This window comes from Canis lupus, chromosome 15, assembly GCF_003254725.2.
Source record: "Canis lupus dingo isolate Sandy chromosome 15, ASM325472v2, whole genome shotgun sequence".
In the NCBI taxonomy this organism is placed as follows: domain Eukaryota; kingdom Metazoa; phylum Chordata; class Mammalia; order Carnivora; family Canidae; genus Canis; species Canis lupus.
The window spans coordinates 36614294-36637158 of record NC_064257.1 but is presented as its reverse complement, the minus strand read 5'-3'; the positions used below and the strand labels follow the sequence as shown (position 1 = coordinate 36637158).

Below are 22865 nucleotides of genomic sequence, written 5' to 3'. Positions count from 1 at the left end.
TGGAGATAAAATGATCCTCATTCTGTGTAAGATGTATAATAATAGGAAATGAATTTTCAGGTGCACAGAGGAGAATATGATTGCTTTTAAGGGGCTTAAAAATATCACAAAGAGGTGACACATGAGAAGTGTCCTGAAGGATCTGTAGGAGCTTGTCAGGCAGAAGGAACTGTGAAGGTAATTGCCCAGAGTTATGAAATGGCCTGGCACTTGCTGGGACCTGAGACTGAAGTATCAGGGGCAGGGTGTGTGGAGTAGTAAGAGACAAGTCTTCAAGGAAGGCCTCAGAATGCCACGCCAAAGACCATGGCTTTCTCCTATGGGTGGTTAGACTTGCCTTTTGGGTAGAGGTAGTAGTAGTAGAGGTGAATACAATAGACAGGAAGGAATAGAGGACCACAGAATGCCTCGTTAGGAGGCTCTTACAAAATATCTCAGCAAAGCATGCTGAAGCTCTAATCATAGCAGCTGGAATAGAGATGAGTCAAGAAGTTTATCAGTTATCTGCGGCTGCATACTAACACAAAAAACTTAGTGCACATAATAGTGCTTGTGCTCACAGACCCAGTGATCAGTCGGGCTGGACTAAGCTGGGTTTGGCTGAGCAGCGAGGCTGAGATAACCCTCCTTTGTGTGTCTCATCTTTTGCTTGGGACCAGCAGCTTGCCCAGGCAGCGCATGCTTTCCTGTGTGTGTGTGTGTGTGTGCATACGCGCACGTGGTGTCCACCTTGCAAGTGCAAGAGTTGTAGTTCAAGAAGTACAAGGTAGTAAGATGTCACAGGTCTTAAACCTTAAGCTTGCAACCGGCGTACCATCACTTTTGCTTTGTTGGCCACCAGCCAAACCCAAAGTCACAAGATGGGAAAAAATACTCTGACTCTTTACTAGTAGGAACTGCAAAATAAAATGGCAAAGGGCAGGAAAACAGGTAGTGGGGACTGGTGTCAATAATGCAACAGATCACACTCTGCCCTCTGGGCTGCAGTTACTCCCTGTGCCTCCCAAATACAATATATACTTATCCCCAACAATGGGTTTCTCAAAGCCACAGCCAATCACAGCATCGCATTCCAAGTTTCAGAGCTGGTAGTCAAGATTAGATCCAGATGAGTCTCATGTTTGAAAAGAACAATTGTTCTTCGTTCAGAGAGTATCAAACAAAAGAATGAGCTGTCTGCCCTCATCTGCTCACACGTGCACACAGAGCTTATAAATGTGGTGAAGTTGGGGCAGGATACCTGCAAACACACTCCCTTTTAAGGAGAACGGCAAGCTCCTAGCTGTCACTGGCCCACAGCAATTCCGAAATCCCACTGGAAAAATGTCGCTCTGTGGATGGGGAATGTGTCTTGATTAGGCCAGGATTCTGTTTCCTGGGAGCACCTCCCTGCCATCCCTTGTTCTCTACTGGTTCTGACTCTGCTCTTGGAGATTGCATCCTCCTCCTCAACCACTTCTGAAAAGGGTTTTGGGAGATACGCCATTTTACCAATGGAGCAACTTTCTCAGGAATTGAAAAAATATTTTTGAGAAACCTCAATTTTTTTTAGTCCTAGATGGCAGTGCTTTTGTTAATTCAATGGTCTGAAATGATTTGTGAATTTCTATGCATTTGATTCCACAGTCTACTCTAGGTGCCAAATGCCAGAAGTCACACCCATAATTCTTTTCTTGACATTCTTTTCTCTCACTCTTGACTTAATTACCACTACTAAGCACATTTGACCAATGGGGACCCATGGCCTTAATCTTCATAAATGTCCCTTTTTCAGCTGAAAAGGTATCCTTCAAGCTCTCAATTTTCTCAGTCTATGTCTTTTATACAAAAATTGAAGACTCCAAAGAGTTCACCTTAAAAAATTCCAGAAAGTATAAGAATGGGTACAAGTACCCATTCCATTAAATATCAGGGCAATGGTATTGACTTGTCATGTAACCTCTGGCAAACTCCACTGTGCTCATGAGAAAACACGAGAGAAAAAGACAATATCTTAGTATTATGAAATAACCTGATCTCCCCAGGCCCCAAAAGGACTTTGGAAAGTCCCAGGGATCACCAAGCTACACTTTAAGAACCCTTGGTCTGGATACCCATTTTCTTCTCAGAGTTTCAGAACAGTTTCTATAGCCGCACCCTTGATTTTCATGCAAATAATATGTAGATTAGATCTCTACGCATATTATTTCTTTATCTTTGTAGTTCTGTAGTCTTTAAGAGGCCCATTTCATCTAAGAATGTGGAACTTGATAATTTGATACATAAAATAAGTCTGTACTAGAAATATTTTAGATAAAAAAGTTGACTATCCATGGTACTAACTTGTCATTCTGTTAACTTCAACTGCAAAATAGTGTATCTAAACCTCAATAAGGAAAGAAGCAGAACTTTGAAAATCTTTACAGAGCTGGGGAGACAAAAATTAGTAGCTCATGACTCGATTAGTAAGATAGGATTTGATGAAACCCTAGTGGTTTGGGTTAAACTCTGAAGGACTGGGGCACCTGTGTGGCTCAGTTGGTTAAGAGTCTGACTCTTGATTTTGGTTCAGGTCATGATCTCCAGGTTGTGGGATTGAGCCCCAAGTCAGGCCTGTGCTCAGCACAAGAATCTGCTTGAGTTTTCTCCCTCTGCTCCTCCATCCACTCGCACACATTCTCTCAAATAAATACATAACCTTAAAAAAAAAAAAAACAAAAAAAGAAAAGAAACTGAAGGATTAAACCCCCAAATAAGAAAAACCAGGGACTTAAACTCAACTTAGAACCACCTCATCCCTAGCTTCCTGGCAGTGAAAAGTAAATCTCTGGGAGAAGATATCAGCATTCAAAGACTCAGAGTATTTCTACAATTTTTCATAACAATGTCAATCACTCAAAAGAAATATCTAAATAGACTAGAAGGCACAATGTGACCAAAAACTGAGAGAAATAATATAAAATAGAAACAAATCCATAGGATATCCTGATATTAGTTATCAGATACGGGCTTTAAAATGGCAAAGATGAATGCATGTTAAGCAATTAAATGATAAGATTTCAATAGAGAATTAAAAACTATAAAAAAAGAACCAAGTGGAAACTCTAAGTTAAAAAATGAAACATGATATTAAATATTTACTAGATTAAACAGTGAATTAGACATAGCTGAAGAGAAAAACAGTTTCTCCTAAAAATTTTTTGGAGATAATACTGAATCTGTAAGTCAATATGGGAAGACCTGACATTTCACAACAGAGCCTTCCAATCTATGAACATTGTGTCTCTCCATTTATTTAGGTTTACTTCCTCCCAGGAAAGTTTGTAGAGTTCAGTGTACACAGGTCTTGCATAACTTTTATCGAATTTATACCTAAGTACATCACATTTCTGATGCTAGTATAAATAGTATTGATTTTTCAATTTTGGTCATATATAGAAATGCAACTGATTTGCGTGTGTGTACACACACCTGCAAAATGGTGGTTTTATTAAAGCATAGGGACAGAACCCTTGGGCACTAGGGTTGTGAAGAATGGTTGAGTATATACTTTGAAGTTGGGGAGGGGGAGCAACTGATTTTTGTATACTGACCATGTATACAATAACCTTGGTCCCTTATCAACTTAAGAATTTTTATATATTCCATAGGTTTTCTGTAGAGTCCAGTATGTCATGTGTGAGGAGACTTTTAACTCTACCTTTAGAATTTGAAGGGTTTTTCTTTTTCTTGCCTAGAAACTCCAATACAATGTTTAATAGAAGAGGACGGTAGACATCTTTGCTTTGTCTCTGATCTTAAGGGAAAAACATTTAGTCTTTCACCATTAAGTATGAGGTTAGCTGCAGGTTTTCTTAAGATGCCCTTTATTAAGTTAAGGGTGTTTTCTTTTTTTTTCTTTCCTGAGAGTTTTTATCAGAAATGAATGTTGGATTTTGTCAAATGCCCTTTCTCTACTTACTGAGTTGATCTTATGGTTTTCTTATGTTAGTAGGTCAATAGAGTGAATTGCAATAATTTTCTAATGTTAGCCCAAACTTGCACTAACATAAACCTTATTAGGTCACATATCATTTTTACACATTGTTCAATTCAAATTGCTAAACTTTGTTTAGAACTTTGGCATCTGTGTTTGAGATAAATCTTTGTCATTTTCTTGTGATTTTGGTATCAGAGTAATTCTGGCCTCAAAGGAGTTGGGAATTACCCCCTCTTCTATTTCATGGGTGTATTTGGGGGGAAGTGGATATTTTCCTCCTTCAATATTTGAAAGAATTCACCAGAAAGTCGAGTTTGGCATTTTCTGTCAGGAATATATGTAGGGGCACCTGGGTGGCTCAGTTGGTTAAGTGCCTGACTCATGATTTCAGCTCAGGTCATGATCTCAGGGTTCTGAGATTGAGCTCTGCCTGAGGCTCTGCACTCAGCACAGAATTGGCTTGAGATTTTTCTCTCCCCCTCAACCCCTCCCCTGACTTGCATGTGCTCTCTCTCGAATAAATAAATCTTAAAAAAATATATATCTATAGAATCTGTAGTCACATCATTTCTCTCATTCCTAATATCAGCAATTTATGTCTTTTTTTCTCATCAGTCTAAAGATTTATCAATTATATTGATCTCAGAGTTAACTTTCAGCTTCAATGACTTTCTCATTGGATTTTATTTTCTTTGCATTGATTTCTTCTCTAATCCTTTTTCATTTGTTTGAGTTTCACTTGCTATTATTTTTCTAGCTTAAGGTGGAAGCTAAAGTCCTTGATTTGAATTCTTTTCTTTTCTAATATAGACATTCAATGATATAATTTTCCCTGTAAGTACTGCTTTACCCGATTCCCAGAAATTTTTGTTTTCATTTATATTAAGTTCAATATACTTTCTTTTTATTTCTTCTTTTTACATTTAAACCATTTGTCTTTAAATAGATTTCATGGATTCAGTATATGGTTGGATTAAAAACCTGAATCTGATCAGGGTAACTGACAATTTATAATGAGTGTAATTATCAATATTGTGGTTTAAATCTACCATCCTATTGTTTTGTTTTGTTTTTTTCTATTTGTCCCGTTTATTCTTTGTCTCTTTGCTTCCTTCTTTTGGATAATTTTTGTGGCTACATTTTATCATCTTTGTTGTTTTATCAGTTATGATCTTTCCTTTTTATGGTTGCTATAGGGTTACAGTATACATTCTTATCAGTCTACTTTCAACTAATCTACACTATCTCACAGTGTAGTATTACATTAGAACTTTAGAGTAGTATGCTTACATTTCCCTCCTTCTATCTTGATACGGTTATCAGACATTTTGCTTTACTTTTATTAACCACACAATACCTTGTCATTATTTTTGCTTTAAATCATTAATTACCCTTTAAGGATAATTTAAAATGAAAAAAAGCCTTATATTTGTTCACATATTTACCATTTTTGGTGCCCTGGTTACTTTTCATAGAAACATATTTCTATCTGGTACCATTTTCCTTCTGTCTAAAGGCATTCTTTAACATTTCCTGTAGGGCAAGTCTGCTTGTGATGAATTCTTTCAGGCTTTCAAGGTCCGAAAAAGTTTTTATTTCATTTTTGTTTTTGAAAGATATTTTTGCTGGGTATAGAATTCAAAGTTAAGTATTTTTCTTTCAGTACTTTAAAGATGCTAGTTACTCCACTGTCTCTGAATACTATTGTCTTTCGTCTTCTTTTAACTTTAGCTGCTTTAAGACCTTTCCTCAGCCACAGGTTTTAAGGAATTTGATTATGATGTGTTTTGGTATAGTTTTATTTCTTATACTTAGAGGTTCACTGAGTTTCTTGGGTCTCATTTGTTTCCCTTTCTCTGGAGACACTGTCCTGTGCTGTCTAATATCTAATATTTGAAAAGAGTCTCATATTTTGTGTTTTTAGAATTTCAAATGGGTAAATCCAATCCCTATTATTCCATTGGCCAGAGGCAGAAGTTCATTTCAGGTATCTCATTTTTACCATATACAATTTTTATTTTTTGTATTTACTTAACTTTTAAATTCCATGACAAAAATGTTTCATCTATAAAGTTACTAAAATTGTTTTATTATCCCACCTCTTTAAATACACATTATGTGCATTTACAGAAAAAGGCAATTGGAAAACATTAATGGACTTAAATACAGCATGTAGGCAAAACACACTTACGTTTTCTAAACCTGTTTGATGATGATATACAAGGAAACTTGTTACAAATCATAATGCTTCCAATAATCTGTCAGGAAAAAAGATCACATTAATACCCCTTTACACTTCAACACATATTCTCTGAGCCACCCTGGGAAAAAGTAATATTTGTTTTTATTCCCTGAAGTAATTATTAGTAGGTTTACACTTATTAAATATATCCTTAAAATTTTCGCCACTTTGGAAAATCATAAAGTTAGTAAGCTAGCTAGATTTCTTTTTTATTGGGTCAAATAGGGTACAAATGTTGTATATAAGGTACATAGTTTAAATCTTTGGGACAAGAGACTACGAGAAGATAAACAAGCCAGTAGACCTTCTATTCTTATACCACTAAAACTGTAGATCATAGCAGGTAGATGTATATAGCCACCCCATTACCAGAGAGATGTAAATTCTTCTGACAATTAATCTTTCTAAATTTTGTAGTAAGGTCAAAAATATAAAAACATTACACACAGCACACAAAGAATTACAGAAAGTTAATGATATGAACCCTGAAACAAAATAATCCACACTTTCATTTGGAAGGTAAGAAATGAAACTAATACTATAATGCTTAGGATCTAATATAAAATTTTCACTGATTTAAGTTGAATTATATTGATTGAAACTTTACAGAGTAACTTTGCATGGTATTAATTCATGAGATAATCAGTAGATACACAGCTCTAGTCAAGTCTTATAAACCCCTAAACGTTTTCATAGGTTAAGTGAAATCAGCTAAAAAATACCAAACAGGAGTAGAGATTTGTGAGAAGTACAAAACACATAAATGCAATAGATATATAATGTAATCTGTGCAATTCAAAATCCCCCAAAATTCCTTATGAAATGTACAAGTAATAAATAATAGTCATACTTGACTTAATATCAAGTTAACAAAATAATGACTAATCAACCTTGTGTTTTACTAGTCAATTGCTTAGAAACACCAACTGCCACTTTAAAATTACCTTTACCATAAAAATAGAAGGCATATCAAACTCTTTAATCATCAAACATCCAAAAAAATTTGGAAGGCAATGGTCAATCAAAAATATTATCTGTTAAAAAAAAGGTGATTAAAAAACATACATAACCTATTTTTTTTTTGCACAATTTTCTTTTCTTATGAAAAAGGGCACTTAGTGTATAGCTAAAGCTTTCAGAAAATAAAGATCCTGTTGACTTTTCTATTAGGCAGATTACATGTTGTACAGTTTTTTAATATAAAAATATAAATATTTTTGAGTCGGTGAAGGTGAAATAAGTGGTTGGTGTAAAAATCCCATCACCATTTTACTTGAAAAAAAAACTTTTTTTCCCCCAAAGACCATGAAAACAATACTGATTCCAGGCAGTTCTGTGTTGCCAGAAGCTTCCCAAATTATAAAACACTGCAGTATTCAATGAAATTTCAAAAGTGGGCCCGTAGTCTTTTGTTTTCTTCTCGTAGTCTTTCAATTTCAGCCACTAAACCTTCATTCACTGAGTATCTTTCCAGCAAAGAGTGCATTTCATTCTAGAAAAGGGGAAAAATGCTTTTGAAATCATTGGTATTTCACATTTGGCAAGCAAGCTGTTTTACATACATTCAGCTATCATTTCTGTCATGTTCAATTAACTAGCTGAATGGTATTTCTTGTACTTAACCATCCTTACTACTTTGTTAATATAAATGAAAGATCACTGGTAAAAGTTATATATTTGGAAGGCTTATATTTGCAAATGTGGGAAATTTTTAGCTTACTTATTAAAATAAATAAATAAACAAACAAACAAGCAAGCAAGCCGTGGAAAAGTAGCCTTAACCAGAATAAGTTAAAAAGAAGGGTGACTAGTTAAAATCTCTTTTACTTATTAAATTTCTAAAACTCCCTCTTTATTTATCCTAACAACTAGATATAATAAAGCAAAAACATATGACTTTTTAATGGACTTTTTAGATCCACAACTCTAAACTCATTTAAATAAAATATGTCATACTTACCAGCTGCATGTGAAACTGTTTAATCATCTCCACTTGCAAATTCACAATGTCCCTATGGCATGCTTCTCTAAGGAAGAACGTAAAATACTTGGTAAAATTATAATGGTTTCACCAATTCTAGATCATTCATAAACTTTTCTCATTGTTTCAAATTATTGGATGTTAGTAATAATAATACTAATAATAAAAAATACCAATGCACCTAGAATTTATTTACTATGTACTAGGCATTGTTCCTTGTACTTTAAATGGAAGAACTTATTTAATCTTTACAATTAGGTGCAATTATTACCTCCACTTTACCAATGAAGGAATTGAGCCATAGAGCAGTTAAAACTTATCTAAACAAGCAGCGAATGTTGGAGCTAGTATACAAATCCCAACTGTATACCTATACAGTTTTCATACTACACATTCCTTAATGTAGAAACTGACATCAAGGAAAGACACAGGCTTATATTATAATAATTATATTATTATATTATAATAATATAGGTAATTTACTAGGTTACAATGTTTTAACTATTATCAATGTTTTGGCTATTAAAAAAAAAATACTTCCAGTAGAATGCCAAAGGGTTATTTGGGTGGTTATACTATAGGTTACACTATAAAATTAATTCATTCATGCCTACAAAAGAATACATGAAAATTATGAAGTATAATAATAAAAGAATCAGTTACCCACCACACAATTTATGAGCTAGAACATTACCAAAATTACAGAAGCTTCCTCTGTGCTCCTTTCTGACTCTATCACTTAACATAGAAGAAGCCCAGGAAAGAAGTCACTATTCTGATGAATTTTGTTTAAAAAATGTTTTTAGGGGCAGCCCGGGTAGCTCAGCAGTTTAGCACTGCCTTTAGCCCAGGGCCTGATCCTGGGGACCCAGGATCAAGTCCCAAATCAGGCTCCTTGTATGGAGCCTGCTTCTCCCTCTGCTTGTGTTTCTGCTCTTCTCTCTGCATCTCTCTGTGTCTCATGGATAAATAAATAAAATCTTAAAAAAAAATGTTTTTAAAAAACTGTGTAACATAGAAGCTGCAATCAATATATTTTCACTATGCTTGGTTTTGAGCATTACAAAAATACCACATCCTATTTAGTACTGAGTAGTGTACATTTAAGAAATTAACTCAATATCATGTTTTCAATATTCATATTTTATATATTTGTAAGCCACTGATTTGTATCAGTGTACAGATTCTCCTGTCAATTGACATTAGGATTTTAGGATTGTTTGCACGATCTTACTATTACAATGTTGTTATAAACAATCAAATATATAATTTCCCAATCCACATGCACCCATATCTGTAGATGATATACCCAAGAGTAGATATGCTGAGTTAAAGGTATGATCCAGATGTATCCTTACTTAGTTTTACAAAATAATGCGAACTATTTGCGAAGTGGTAGTATCAGTGAACATGCTTGTCAGTAGTATAACACAATTCCTCTTGCTCTGTATCCACACCAAGACTTGGTCTTGCCAGATTTTTTACATTTTCCCATCTAATGGGTGTGAAAAATCTGTTGCATTTTCAGTTCTCTGATTAACTACAGGATTGAACATCTTTCCTGATGTTCATAGACCATTCCTCTTCTGTGAAATGCTTGTCCATGTCTTTTAACCTTGCTTTTCTACTGAATGTCCTTTTTTAAAAAATATTTTATGGGGATCCCTGAGTGGCTCAGTAGTTGAGTGCCTGTCTTTGGCTCAGGGTGTGATCCTGGAGTCCCGGGATCGAGCCCCACACAGGGCTCCCTGCATGGAGCCTGCTTCTACCTCTACCTGTGTCTCTCATGAATAAATAAATAAAATCTTAAAAAACATTTATTTATTTATTTGTTTGTTTGTTTGTTTATTTATTTATTTGAGAGAAAGAGCACAAGGAGGGGGAAGGGCAGAGACAAGCAGACTCCCCACTGAGCAGGAAGCCCGACACGGGGCTCAATCCCAGGACCCTGAGATCATGACCTGAGCTGAAGGCAAACATTTAACTGACTGAGCCAACCAGGTGCCCCTTGAATGTCTTTTTTTCTTTTTCGTTTCTGAGAGTTCTTTACATTATCTGATCCTTTGTTGGATATATGAGACCAGCAGATAGATTTTTGTCCTTTCACTTTGTTAATGGTGTCTTGTAATGAGTAGTCCTTATCAACGTTCTCTAATGACTGACCTAACAACACAATCAAATTTGCCAATCTGTTTTTATTGGTAGTGTATCCTCTTATGTTTTAATAACTTTTCTACCCTAAAGTCACATATAAACTCTCTCACAATGCCTAAAATTTCACCCTTTAAACTTTTATGCTGGGTAGAATTGATTTTTTTAATATCAGGGAATAGGGATCTATAGTTTTCTCTATCATATATCAGATTTCTATATATGCCCAGGTTTTGCTCTCGTCCATTTGATTCCTCTGGGCAATTTGTCCATCCTGTGCTAATGCTACACTATTGTAATTATAGCTTAAAGATTAAGCTTACCCATCTGACAAACAAGTCCCCTTCAACCTTGTTCTTCTCTAGAGTGTCTTGGTTATTCCTGGATCTTTTCTTCTTTCACATAAATTTTGAAGTTATCCTATCATCATCTTCCAAAAAACACAGTTGGGATTTGATTGAAATTGTACTCAATCTACAGACCAATTTAGAAGAACTGACATCTTCATATCTTTCCATTTATTTAAGTGTTAATGCTTACTGATAAATTATTAACTGCTTTTCTACAAACATCTTTACCATCTTTGGTCAGATTCATTCCTAAGTATCTTACTTTTTCTGCTACAACTATAAGTTTTTTTTTTTTTTTAAATTCTCTTCTGCTTTCAAGTATGACAAAAGCTGGATTTAAAACAAATAAACTGGGGGCACCTGGGCGGCTGAGTCGTTTAAGTGGCTGCTTTCAGCTCAGGTCATAATCTCAGGGTCCTGGGATCGAGCCCTGAGTTGGGCTCCCTCCTGAGCAGGGAGTCTACTTTTCCCTCTCCCTCTGCCCCTCCCCATAGCTTGTGCTATCTCAGTCTCTCAAATAAATAAATAAAATCTTAAAAAAAATAAAACAAATTGAAAGCATCAAAGAACCACTAAGGTGGTCAGGATCTGAGGGGCTATGGTCTTGCAAAGAAGGGAAGTTGGGTAGGTAAGCCCCACATTTACCTCTGCTTTTCCCTCTGTGGGAATGTGTCTATTATACAGTTTTCCCTCTGGGGAAAAGAGGCTGAAGTGAAAACAGAAGCCTGGAGTCTGAGAGAGTCTCACTGGGTTGGGGAATGCTAGGGTTTGCGACAGCAAAGCAGCCAAGGCTTCAAGGTACCAAGAAGGTACCTGCAGAAAAGTAAACCTAAAACTGCAATCTCCCCCTCAAGATATCTGTTGACTCCTCAGCAATGCCTATACTGGGTTAGACGGCAGAAAAACAAACATAAAGCAGCAGCTGGGGTAGACAAAGATTTTGGCAGCCTTGTGATGCTGGGGAAATAGAGGCCAAAGTTCAGGACCCACCAAGGGAAAAAGACCGGTGAATGCTCCAGATATTCAGTTGACATTCTAGAAGGGCAGAGACTAAACGCTAGGAATAAAGGCAAATCAGAAATAAACTAGCCCCAAGAAAACCTGAAAGCCAGCAAGTATAGGAACAGAGTAATCTGCCTGCCAGAGGAAACTGGAATCTTCTTGAAAGATAATAAAAGTAGACCCACAGACTTCTGCTTAGGAAGTAATCTCTCCAGCTCTCAGAGTGAGGACAAGGCAGATAACCTATAAAATCATACATTTTTAAATTCAACTTGAGAGTGCAAAGAAATCTAAATGAATGAAAGTCCAGAAAATGATGAGTCCCTCCTAGAAGAGAGAGCCATGGCTTTTCATCCTCAATAGAGCAGGGGGTGGAGGGTGGGACAGTGGCTGTTGATAGGGTCGGGAGAACTAACTGCAATTTTTATAGGTTTCTGAAGGCCAAATAGGATTGGCACAACAGTTTATAATCAAACAATTTAGAATCAAACAGTTTAGAATCAAACAGTTTAGAATCCAAGGAGTCCTAGCCACAAAGACAGTCTCCGTCCACTCACCAACTGTTTGCCACAGGCCTTTGCTGAGTGCTGAGGTAAAAAACTAGGGGAAGGGCAGGGAGCTGAGAGAGACACAGTAGGGCAGAAATGCACAGGGCCTGTGAAGTCCACGGGCTGTGGAAACTGAGAGTAACCTGCCTGAAGCACTCCAGACCCTTGTGCAGATAGCAGCCTCCACAGCTGAGAAAGGACAGCTGATAGAGCCCCTCCACACCTCCTCCGTTCCTCTACTGTACGGTATAGCTATGCAAGACTTACTGTAGGTTGAAATCAGAGTGAGTGAATTTATAGAAACCCTTTGAGCCACTCCGGGTCTGCACTGAGTCCCAAGCACGGGCTGCCTATGGTTCATGGAGGGGCAGAATAGTTGAGAGCAGCCCTACTCATCCCTACTCCCCAGGTGCAGGTAGGTATGCAAGACATGCTGAAAGCCGAAGGCAGGGCAGCACTGTCTTTCCCAATCTGCCCCAGCACAAGAGCTGTCTCCCTTTCCAACACTGCTTTACTCACACTATATTAAGGTCAGCTGTACCCAGACAATTCTCTTTGCCACATTTATACATTCCTGAAAAACCTCATATTCTTTAAAATTATATATTGAAAATAGCAGGACTAGATTTTAAAAAATGTACCGTGTGTGTAACAGAATATTATCAGCCATAAAAAAAGAAAATTGTGGGATCCCTGGGTGGCGCAGCGGTTTGGCGCCTGCCTTTGGCCCAGGGCGCGATCCTGGAGACCCGGGATCGAATCCCACATCAGGCTCCCGGTGCATGGAGCCTGCTTCTCCCTCTGCCTGTGTCTCTGCCTCTCTCTCTCTCACTGTGTGCCTATCATAAATAAATTAAAAAAAAAATTAAAAAAAAAAAAAAAGAAAGAAAATCGTGTACTATGCAATATGCAACATGGACAAACCTAGAGGACATTACACTAAATGAAATAAGCCAGTCACAGAAGGACAAATACTGAATGATTCTACTTATATGAGATCTCTAAAACAGTCACACTCATGGAAGCAAAGAATAGAATAGTAGGTATCAGGAGTTGAGGAGAACAGGAAATAGGAAGTAGCCAAATGGCAAATACAAAATTTCAGTTAGACAAAATGAGTAATTTTTAGGGATCTGCTGTACAATATTGTGCCTAAGGTTAGCAATACTGCATTGTAGAGCTAAAATTTATTAAGAGGGTAGATCTCATTGTAAATGTTTTCACCACAATAAAACTACTAGAAGAAAGAAAGAAAGAGAGAGAGAGAAAGAGAGAAAGAGAAAGAAAGAAAAAGAAAGAAAGAAAGAAAGAAAGAAAGAAAGAAAGAAAGAAAGAAAGAAAGAAAGAAAGAGAAAGAAGGAAGGAAGGAAGGAAGGAAGGAAGGAAGGAAGGAAGGAAGGAAGGAAGGAAGGAAGAAAGAAAGAAAAGAAAGAAAGAAAGAAAGAAAGAAAGAAAGAAAGAAAGAAAGAAAGAAAGAAAGAAAGAAAGAAAGAAAGAAAGAAAAAGAGAGAGAAAACGGGCATAACAGGACTTAAAGAAAAAGGATAGGAGCAGACTAACTAAAATTTATGCAACTTTGTAACCAGAGAGAGCATTAATAAAAACAATTAAACCCTAGTAAAAATACTAGCATAGTTTAAATAATGAATAATCAATGACTATTTGATCAATAATCAATAATGAATTAATCAATAAACAAACCCTAGTAAAAATACTAGCATTGTTTAAATGGTGAGGTAATCAAGAGGTAAGAAAAAAGAAGAAAGGATTGGGGCTGTCAAGGATGGAGGCAAGGATAAAATATCCAAAGGTGGGGAACAATCACAAAATAAGTCCTTCCAAACATTTTGTGTTTTTTGGCACAAAGCCAAAGCAGGTTAAAAGGAAGGGAACAGGAAGAGATGGGCACTGACAGGGGGTTTGCTGCCTTCAGCTATGTTCATATACTTTGTCTTAGCAACTGTTATATGAACCGACACAACTCCTCACCATCGTTGTCATCACTGTCCTATTTCCCAGTCACAAATGAATTAATCCACATTAAAGAATATATACCTTAACCGGACACATTGTACCTACCATAATTCAACTATAAGGCCTTTGTGGGCAGATTACTTATAATTGTATCTCTAGTATGCAGTACATATACTAGGCATGTTGTAAATGTCAAAAATGACCAAAAATGATTATCTTACTTTAAAAATACACTGTTAACATGCAAAAATATTTTTTCAAAACACTTCTTTAAAACAGGCTCTCATATGGAGCCCAATGTGGGGCTTGAACTCACGAATCCTGAGGTGAGCTGAGATTAAGAGTCAGACATTCAACTGACTGTGCCCGTGCAGGTGCCCCAAAAACACTTTTAACATTTAAAAGAAACATGCACCAGGGCACCCAGGTGGTGCAGTCAGTTGAGCATCTGACTCTTGATCTCAGCTCCTGTCTTGATCTCAGGGTTATAAAATTGAGCCCCATGTCACGCTCCACACTTAGTCCCCACCAAGTCTGCTTGAGAGTCTCTCTCTCTCTCCCTCCCTCTACCCCTCCTGCTTGTGCTCTCTCTCTAAAATCAATCAATTAATCTTAAAAAAAATGAAAAAAGGAACCTGCACCAACAAAAGCTGTACATCTTAACTAGCATTGTTGCTCAAATATATTCCAAATCAGAGCAAGAATACTAAGTAACTACACGTCAGAAAAGGAAAAAACACACACAAAAGATTCTAATAATTGAAAATAGCTTCCAATATATATTGAGATGATAGGTAAAAGGAAGCAACAGTGTTGAACACATTCTTAGCAAAAAATTTTTTATTCACTATTATATTCTGATGCATTGCTTCAAAATATTCAGAATTCCTTTAAAAAATTCCTTCTCTACTACATTATTACACATATCATACTTAACAGGTGATCTATAAATATTTCAGGTAAGAATATCATTGGGAATTACCAGAATCTGTTCAAATTTTGATGATAAAAAAAAATACATGATGGCAGCCTGCCTGCTACACTGCCCTGCCAAGCTATCTAATAATTGCCCTAGGTAAATGTACTTTTTCCTGGCTGATATTCAATAAATTCAGTACAACAAGATCAACAGAACTCATCATGTTTTCTATTGTTTTTATGAACCCCAAAACCTAGGCAAAAGTAGCAACTGTCAATATTACTTATGGTTCTGGTTTTACATCTAATAAAAAAAGCCAGGTAATGTCTAGATAGAAAGAGCAATTTCTCAATTACTAACTACCTGAAGTCATCCAATGTCTCCTGTATCATGTTCTGAATAAAACGGATTTGAACAGATGTCAATGGTGCATTTGGCCGATTATTTCCAATGGTATCAGCTATTTTTTCTGAGAGTGAACTGGCAACTCCAGCAGTGACAGAGGATGCTATCTTTGGATCTAAAATAAGTAATGGAGAAAATATTAATAGTCAGCTTAAACTAAGAGACATTAAACATTTGTAAATAAGATTTGGCATGAGAAGACTTGAAAAACTGGTAAAGAGGGATCCCTGGGTGGCGCAGCGGTTTGGCGCCTGCCTTTGGCCCAGGGCGCGATCCTGGAGACCCCGGATCGAATCCCACATCGGGCTCCCTGCATGGAGCCTGCTTCTCCCTCTGCCTATGTCTCTGCCTCTCTCTCTCTCTGTTTGACTATCATGAATAAATAAATAAAATCTTTAAAAAAAAAAAAAAAACTGGTAAAGAACAGTGTTCCTGTGACATTTAGAAAAACTCACTGTCTGGAATACAAATATTAGAAACTTTCTATGACATTATTTCTAATAGTCATTCATCTATCTATCTATCTATCTATCTATCTATCTATCTATCTATCTATCTATAAACTGCCAAATGTCTAATATAATAACATACGACAGAGGGATTAATCTTGAAGAATCTTAGAACCATTTACTCTTATAAAAAATGAATGTGACATGCTACATCACAAACTAGATAAACCAAGACTATTAAAAATAAACAGAAGGAATATAGGAGTAAAGTACCGCTACAAGCAAAGCCCCAGTGTTTATACTAATGCAATATATCCACAGAAACCTTAAAATATAAATATCTATATAAAAGAGTTACTTCTATACAAAGAGTTTCTATAGATAACTTGTATAACTGAACCTAATATCCCATTAAATGTGATCAAGTTTTTAGGATCTATGGCATGAACTCTACACAGGACTTCAGTATGGATGGGGGGAGGGACAATTTCAAGTAGTTAATGACTCATTTTCAAAGGGTCCTACATTATATTCCTATTTGTATCATATTAGATTAAGACCCTTATACATTGGATTGAAAATCAAATTCACACCAAGAGTATCAAATCAATGCCAAGTTTAACCATTCATATACATGTCATTGTCCTTTAGTAAGAGAGTCACAGTAGACAAGCCTCGTCAAGTTTAAACTCTTATTTCCTTAGCCTATGATCACTGTTTATTTATCCCTTCAAGTTAAATGGTGGGAGTTTTCAACTTAACACTTTCAAATATCAGGAGGTTTTATGTACTTACTTGGAGTTGAAGATCCAATGAGGTGGGGTTCATATATGAATTGGGCTTCAATTTCTTTCTCTGGCTTTTCAAATTTCTCAGGACTTCTCGTTTGGTTAGATGACGGAGAGGTATTCAGATTTCCAGTTTCAGTACAAGAAATCAACTTTGCAAACTTTTTAAAATAAACAATATATCAATTCTGGTGTTATCATTATTATATACATAACTTGTATCTACTTTTCTTTTTTCTAGCAGAGTCAAAAAGCGAAGAATAAGAAGGGATATAGAAGGAAAAGAAACTGCTAGAAAAGGGGCAAAACATAACAAGTTTACGAATCAAAAATAATTTCAATGATAACATGATAAGGAAATGCTCATTTGCTAAGCATCTGCTTTTGTGTCACTGAAAATGACATACACACACATCAAAAAAAAAAAAAAAAAATCCCTAAACTCATGTGATAACCAGCCAGAAATATTAAAAAAATACGTCAGAAGACATTTTTGTACTTCTTAAATATCTTTTCAATATCATTCTAAAAAATCAATATGAAAATGTGACAGACGTGGCCTTGCTGGTAACAGCTGGTAACATCTGTCCATTCTAAGCCCTTACTTGGCTATTTTGGATACTGTATTATAGCAGAAGGTAATGAAGATGTATACATTCTTAGCACCACCAATTAGCTCTAAGACTTAGAGTAAATGACTTGACCAGTAACTTGTGCTTTCTGCTGCAATGGAAATAAATTCTAAAAAAACTCAGGTATGAACTAGGTCAGGTACCTTGTCAAGAAAAAAAAAACAGTGTAAGTTTGTATCTGCTGTTACCACCACCATTTCCATAGACAGATTTTCAAAAAGTATTTAGTTTTTAACATGTGACTTCATGATTTAAGAGTATTTTTCTCCCTGATAGGTGTACAGCACTGTCAATAATTAGGACATATCCCCCGACAGTTGCCTGCTTTCTCTCTCATGATGAGCTTCATCATATGCTTGCTACTAACAAAGGCACACAGTGAGCTCAAGTACTATTTTTAGGCAGATACCTGTTTGAGGGAGTCCTTAGGTTCCTGTTTTCCCAGATACACTTTCTTAGATTCAGCTGTCAGATCATGATTTTCATTTTCTTCCTTCCCTGGAGATCCCATAAAGACATTAAGAGGACTAGAATGCAATACTGAAGTGCTTGAAGCTACTGGATTTTTTCTTGGAGGAAGGATTGAATTCAATTGTGGTAGAAAATCAATGGCTGAAAAAGAGGAGAAAAAAACTATTCGCATATGGTGGTTTTCCTCAATGTTGGATATTTAAGAAAAGCACTTAACATGACCGACAGGTTGATATGGTAGAAAGACATGCAATCTGGATTCAGGAGGCAAGTTCATTTGTCAGCTCTACTCCTTACTTGATGTGTACAAAATCTTGGGCAAAAATCAAAAACTCTTGTTTCCTGATCAGTAAATGTCAATAATGATATCCATCACCCTGAGTCGTGAAACTAAAGAGAGATACTATGTAAAACCACTTTGAAAACTGCAAAGCCTAATGAATGTTTTAGTTAATATCATTAGTTTTTGATAACTGAAAATTGTTAATTTGGTATGTATCTGTAGTTTATATAGGTAGTCAGCCTCTAAGATGACTCTGAATGATCCCTGCCTGCTGGCATGGATCCATGCTCTCATGTAATTCCCTCCCTTTGAATGTGGGCAGGACTTAGTAACTTGCTTCTAACAAAGAGAATACAGCAAAAGCGGTGGGATGTCACTTCCAAGATTAGGTTACAAACGCACAGTGGCTTCCATTTTTAGTGCTGTCTCTGACTATCTCAATTGAGGGAAGCCAGCTGCCATGTTGCTAACTGCCCTGTAAGAGAGGTCCACATGGGAAAGAACTGGTATCTTCTGCTAACAGCCACATGTATGTGCTTCGAAGAAGATCCTTGCCCAGTCGAGCCTTGAGATGACTGCAGCCCTGTTGACATCCTGATTAAAGCATCAGAAGAGACCTGAAGCGAAAGGCACCCAGCTTAGCTGTGCTCAGACTCTTAACCCAGAATTATGAGATGATAAATGTTCTTTTCAGTTTCAAAATGTTGGGAGTAATTTGGGGGCATCTGGGTGGGGCATTCAGTTAAGAATTGACCCTTGTTTTTGGCTCAGGTCGTGATTTCAGAGTTGTAAGATCAAGCCCTATGTCCAGCTCTGTGCTCAATGCAGAGTCTGCTTGAGATTCTCTTTCCCACTCTCTCTAATCCTCCCACTCATGCTCTCTCTCTCTCTCTCTCTCCAAAATTAATAAACCTTTTTTTAAAATGTTGGGGTAATTTGTTACATATCAATAGACAACATAATATCACTTTTAATTTTCATAAAAATACTTCTCAATAGTTCTTACCATCTTTGCCTATGGACTCATCACCTCCCTTGTTAACCACAGCATCTATAATAAAATTAGAAAATCAAATTTTTAAAATTGTGAAAAAGAAGCCATAGCAACTTAAGCTTCCTATTCATTCCCCAGAGAGTTAGATTTTAAGAAGGGAAATCTGAGTGAAGTTACAGCTGAGACTCATAAACTTCATTTTTCTTTCTTTCAGCTTTATGCATAGCAACAAATATGAAAAGTAATTCTATGGTATAGCGTCATTTAATGAGACAGCAAGGTATACTAGAAAAGCACTGCAGAAGGCTCCAGAAATCTATAATACAATTCTGGCTATACCACTTAATAGTTTTATAACCTTAGACAAGTCTTTAATATAATTAAACTTCAGTTTCTGCATCTATATAATGAGAATAACATCCTGATGATCTCATAAGATTGTTTTGAGGAGCAACTGAAACAACATAAAAATAGTTTGTAAGCATTACAATGATATAAAAAACAAGAGTTTATTAATATTTATTTTAATAGCAGAATATGTATAAGAATATTCCAATACTATAATACTATTTATTTACCAACTAACAACCAAAAATTGCTTCACTCCATTTTAGCAAATAAAAAAACAGGCAAAAGCCATAAAAAAAATCCACCAGAAATTCAAATGGTCAATAAATTATCATACATTATTACCATAGTAGTAGGAGTATCATCCACTCCTCTATCTGCATGTGTGGGCATTTTATACACACACACACACACACACACACACACACCTAGTAATCACACAACATATATACACTTAGAAGTTATTAGTTTTCTCCAAACAAAAACAGAAGATGAAGAAATTGAGGGACAGACTAATAAGCCTTTTACCTAGGAGAGTTGCATTCATAAACCTCTTGACAATGAAAACCAGTACTATATTTAGTATCCATGCTTATTAACAATATGAAATACTAATAAATGAAGGGCATATAGCTCAAAATTCTAATCATATTTTTAAAAAGTAAAGAGGAATTTCTATCTTTTACTCATTTCTCTTAAAAACTACTAACGAGGTGATCCCTGGGTGGCTCAGCAGTTTGGCGCCTGCCTTTGGCCCAGGGCACTATCCTGGAGTCCCGGGATCTAGTCCCATGTCGGGCTCCCGGCATGGAGCCTGCTTCTCCCTCCTCCTGTGTCTCTGCCTCTCTATCATAAATAAATAAATAAATCTTAAAAAAAAAAAAAAAAAACTACTAACGAGGAATTCATTTATAGCTCAAACACTTTTAAAAAGCCCCTTCCTACATTCTTCAATTCAGAGAACCCCAGGGGTTCTCATAAGCCAAAGCTCACAGATGGTTACTAACCTCCAAAACCTTTCTCAACTCCAGCCCAGGCCACTTTTCCCTCCTTTGCCCATGTCTTTCCTCTCTTTATTCTTTAACTATGTAGTCTGATCCCTCTTCATCCCAAAAGAAAGGAATCCTCTCTCTTTCATTAAGTGGAAGATAGGGGAATCTGACCTGGCAATGAGAGTAGTCATTTTTAGGCCAGGGTAAGGCAGAAGAAGCTAAATAATTCTGTGCCATCACATATATATTTATTCTCTCTGATTATGAAATCAACTGTAGAAAATTTGGAAAACAGATGACTTTAAAGGAAAAAGTGAAATTTTATAAGATCATGAGTGGATATAACAATTTATACATCCTGCTTACTGTTGACATTTAGATATGTTTCAGAGTTCCATCCATTATTATAAAAAAAAAAAACAATGCATACAAATCTTTGTGGGATTCTCTGAATATGTTCTACATAAATTTATAGAAATGGAATTAACAGGCCAAAGAGTATGAATACTTAACCTACCAAATTATGCCCTAGAAATTTACTCATATTGTTAGTAATACTGCTATTAGCAGTCAGACTACCCAATTAATGGAAATAGTATGACCATCAGTTTCAAAAAGACACAGCCAAACAATGTACCTAGTTCATACAGTATTAACAAAGATAGGTAATGTTTCTATTTATCAAAATGGTAAAGTTTTTTATGTTTTTGTTTTCCTTCTAATGGCAACATATCCTAGCAATGGGGGGAGAGGGGGGAGAGAGGGAGGGAGAGAGAGAGAGAGAGAGAGAGAAGGATAGAGTATGTGTGTGTGTGGTTAGTGTAAAAGATGAGGCAATCTATCACCTAGCCAAATTTCTTCATGAAAACAATGAATAAATATCAATTAGATACTAATAATCAAAAAACAAATTTTTTAGATTAGAAAGATATTTTTTGCCTAACAAAATACCCAAGATTTTAAGATTTACTTAGAAGTAGGATACAACTAAAAAATTGCCTAAAGAGACAAAACTTCCTTTAAGAAACTTCTGTGGAAATTAAAATGCTAACTTGAGAGCTATTTGCATAGTTCCCATGTGAAAATGACAAGCATATACTTCAGAATGGTAACATCTGAAATATCAGGGCAAAGGAAAAGATACCACCCCAGGGACTAAGAAAATTAGCAACTGTCATGAACAGAATCAGACTGAAGCTATTACCCAAATCTTTCAGCTAGAATAAAAATGTAATGAATGCCAGCAAGAGAACATGATCCTCTGATCTGAACAGACTTACCATCTCTGATAGGTGAGAACATATCACCTAAACTACTTTTCCTGGTATCATCAAAGCTGAAGAAATCCTGATTTTTCCCACTGTCCGTTTCCTTAGATATAATATCAGTGTTTATGCTTCGTGGCAAACCTTACAGGAAAATTAGATATGAAAATAATTGTTACTACATCAAAATGAATTTATCATCAGAAGCTAGGCTCTATAAACTAATGCATTATCCAAATTATTGGTAATAATTGGTATTATTATTACAACTGTCAGCACCATGAAAAGAAAACAAGGTAATAACAGCTTAGTTAACCATGATTTTCATGGAATGAAGGGCTCCTCAAAAGCAAATAATCTATTTATTTGTATGATACCACCTTATTTTGACCATTTTGGTGAAAATTTCCTAAAATAAGTATTATATAAGCATATAATACTTTGCTACTCTCTTTAACAAAGTATACTGAACACAACCAACTTCTGTCATAATGGGTTTGCTCTTATGAGCATCTACAAATGATTTCCAAAGTATTTAAGGCATATAGCACGATGCCTAACATACAGCAGGATTCAAGTAATCTTAGTTCCTTTCCACAACTGCAGTAAATCGAAGTTTTTTTCCCTCTTCTGTCTTTTCACTCACAATGGAAGCTTAACACACACACACAAAAAAAAAAAGGAAGCTTAACACTGCTCTCAGTATTAAGGACCTCAAATGACTTTACTAGCCTCAGGACAGATTTAACCAAGAGGAAAGAAACCAGAATACTAAACCCATAAAGAATACCATAGTAGACAACAATGAATAGGCATGCAGCAGTTTATTTTCCCTGCCAGTTATAATGCAAGGAATCAGGGCAAGGACTTTGTAAGAGAAAATCCATGAGCTCAACAGCTTCTTGCTCATTTTTGGGTTGAGGATTAAGTTCTAGAGACTCAAAAGCTATGATGAAAGTCTGGTATTTTAAATGGTAGCATGTGACTGTATTACTTTTTTTTTAGATTTTTTTTTTTTTTTGAGAAAGATTTTTTTTTTTTTTTTTTTTTTGAGAAAGAGAGGGGGAGAGGCAGAAGGAGAGGGAGAGAGTCTTAAGTGGATGCCCCACTGAG

General features: G+C 36.0%; 1 protein-coding gene across 6 annotated transcripts in view; it reads right to left on the bottom strand.

Moving 5' to 3' along the window:
• Positions 1–6026: 6026 nt before the first annotated feature.
• The window catches only part of NEDD1 (NEDD1 gamma-tubulin ring complex targeting factor), a 47264-nt gene continuing 30425 nt past the window's right edge, over positions 6027–22865 (bottom strand). For 5 of the 6 annotated variants that reach the window (XM_035699227.2, XM_025438974.3, XM_025438975.2 and 2 more), the window contains 7 exons: positions 21768–21896; positions 19160–19204; positions 17809–18011; positions 16775–16928; positions 15489–15645; positions 8161–8227; positions 6027–7692 (listed from right to left, as the gene is read on the bottom strand). In XM_035699227.2, the coding sequence (XP_035555120.1) occupies positions 7588–7692; positions 8161–8227; positions 15489–15645; positions 16775–16928; positions 17809–18011; positions 19160–19204; positions 21768–21896 (860 nt within the window). In that variant the 3' untranslated portion in view covers positions 6027–7587. Of the gene's footprint in view, positions 7693–8160; positions 8228–10655; positions 10763–15488; positions 15646–16774; positions 16929–17808; positions 18012–19159; positions 19205–21767; positions 21897–22865 lie in introns of all 6 variants that reach the window. The other variant, XR_003133033.3, reaches the window with a different exon arrangement.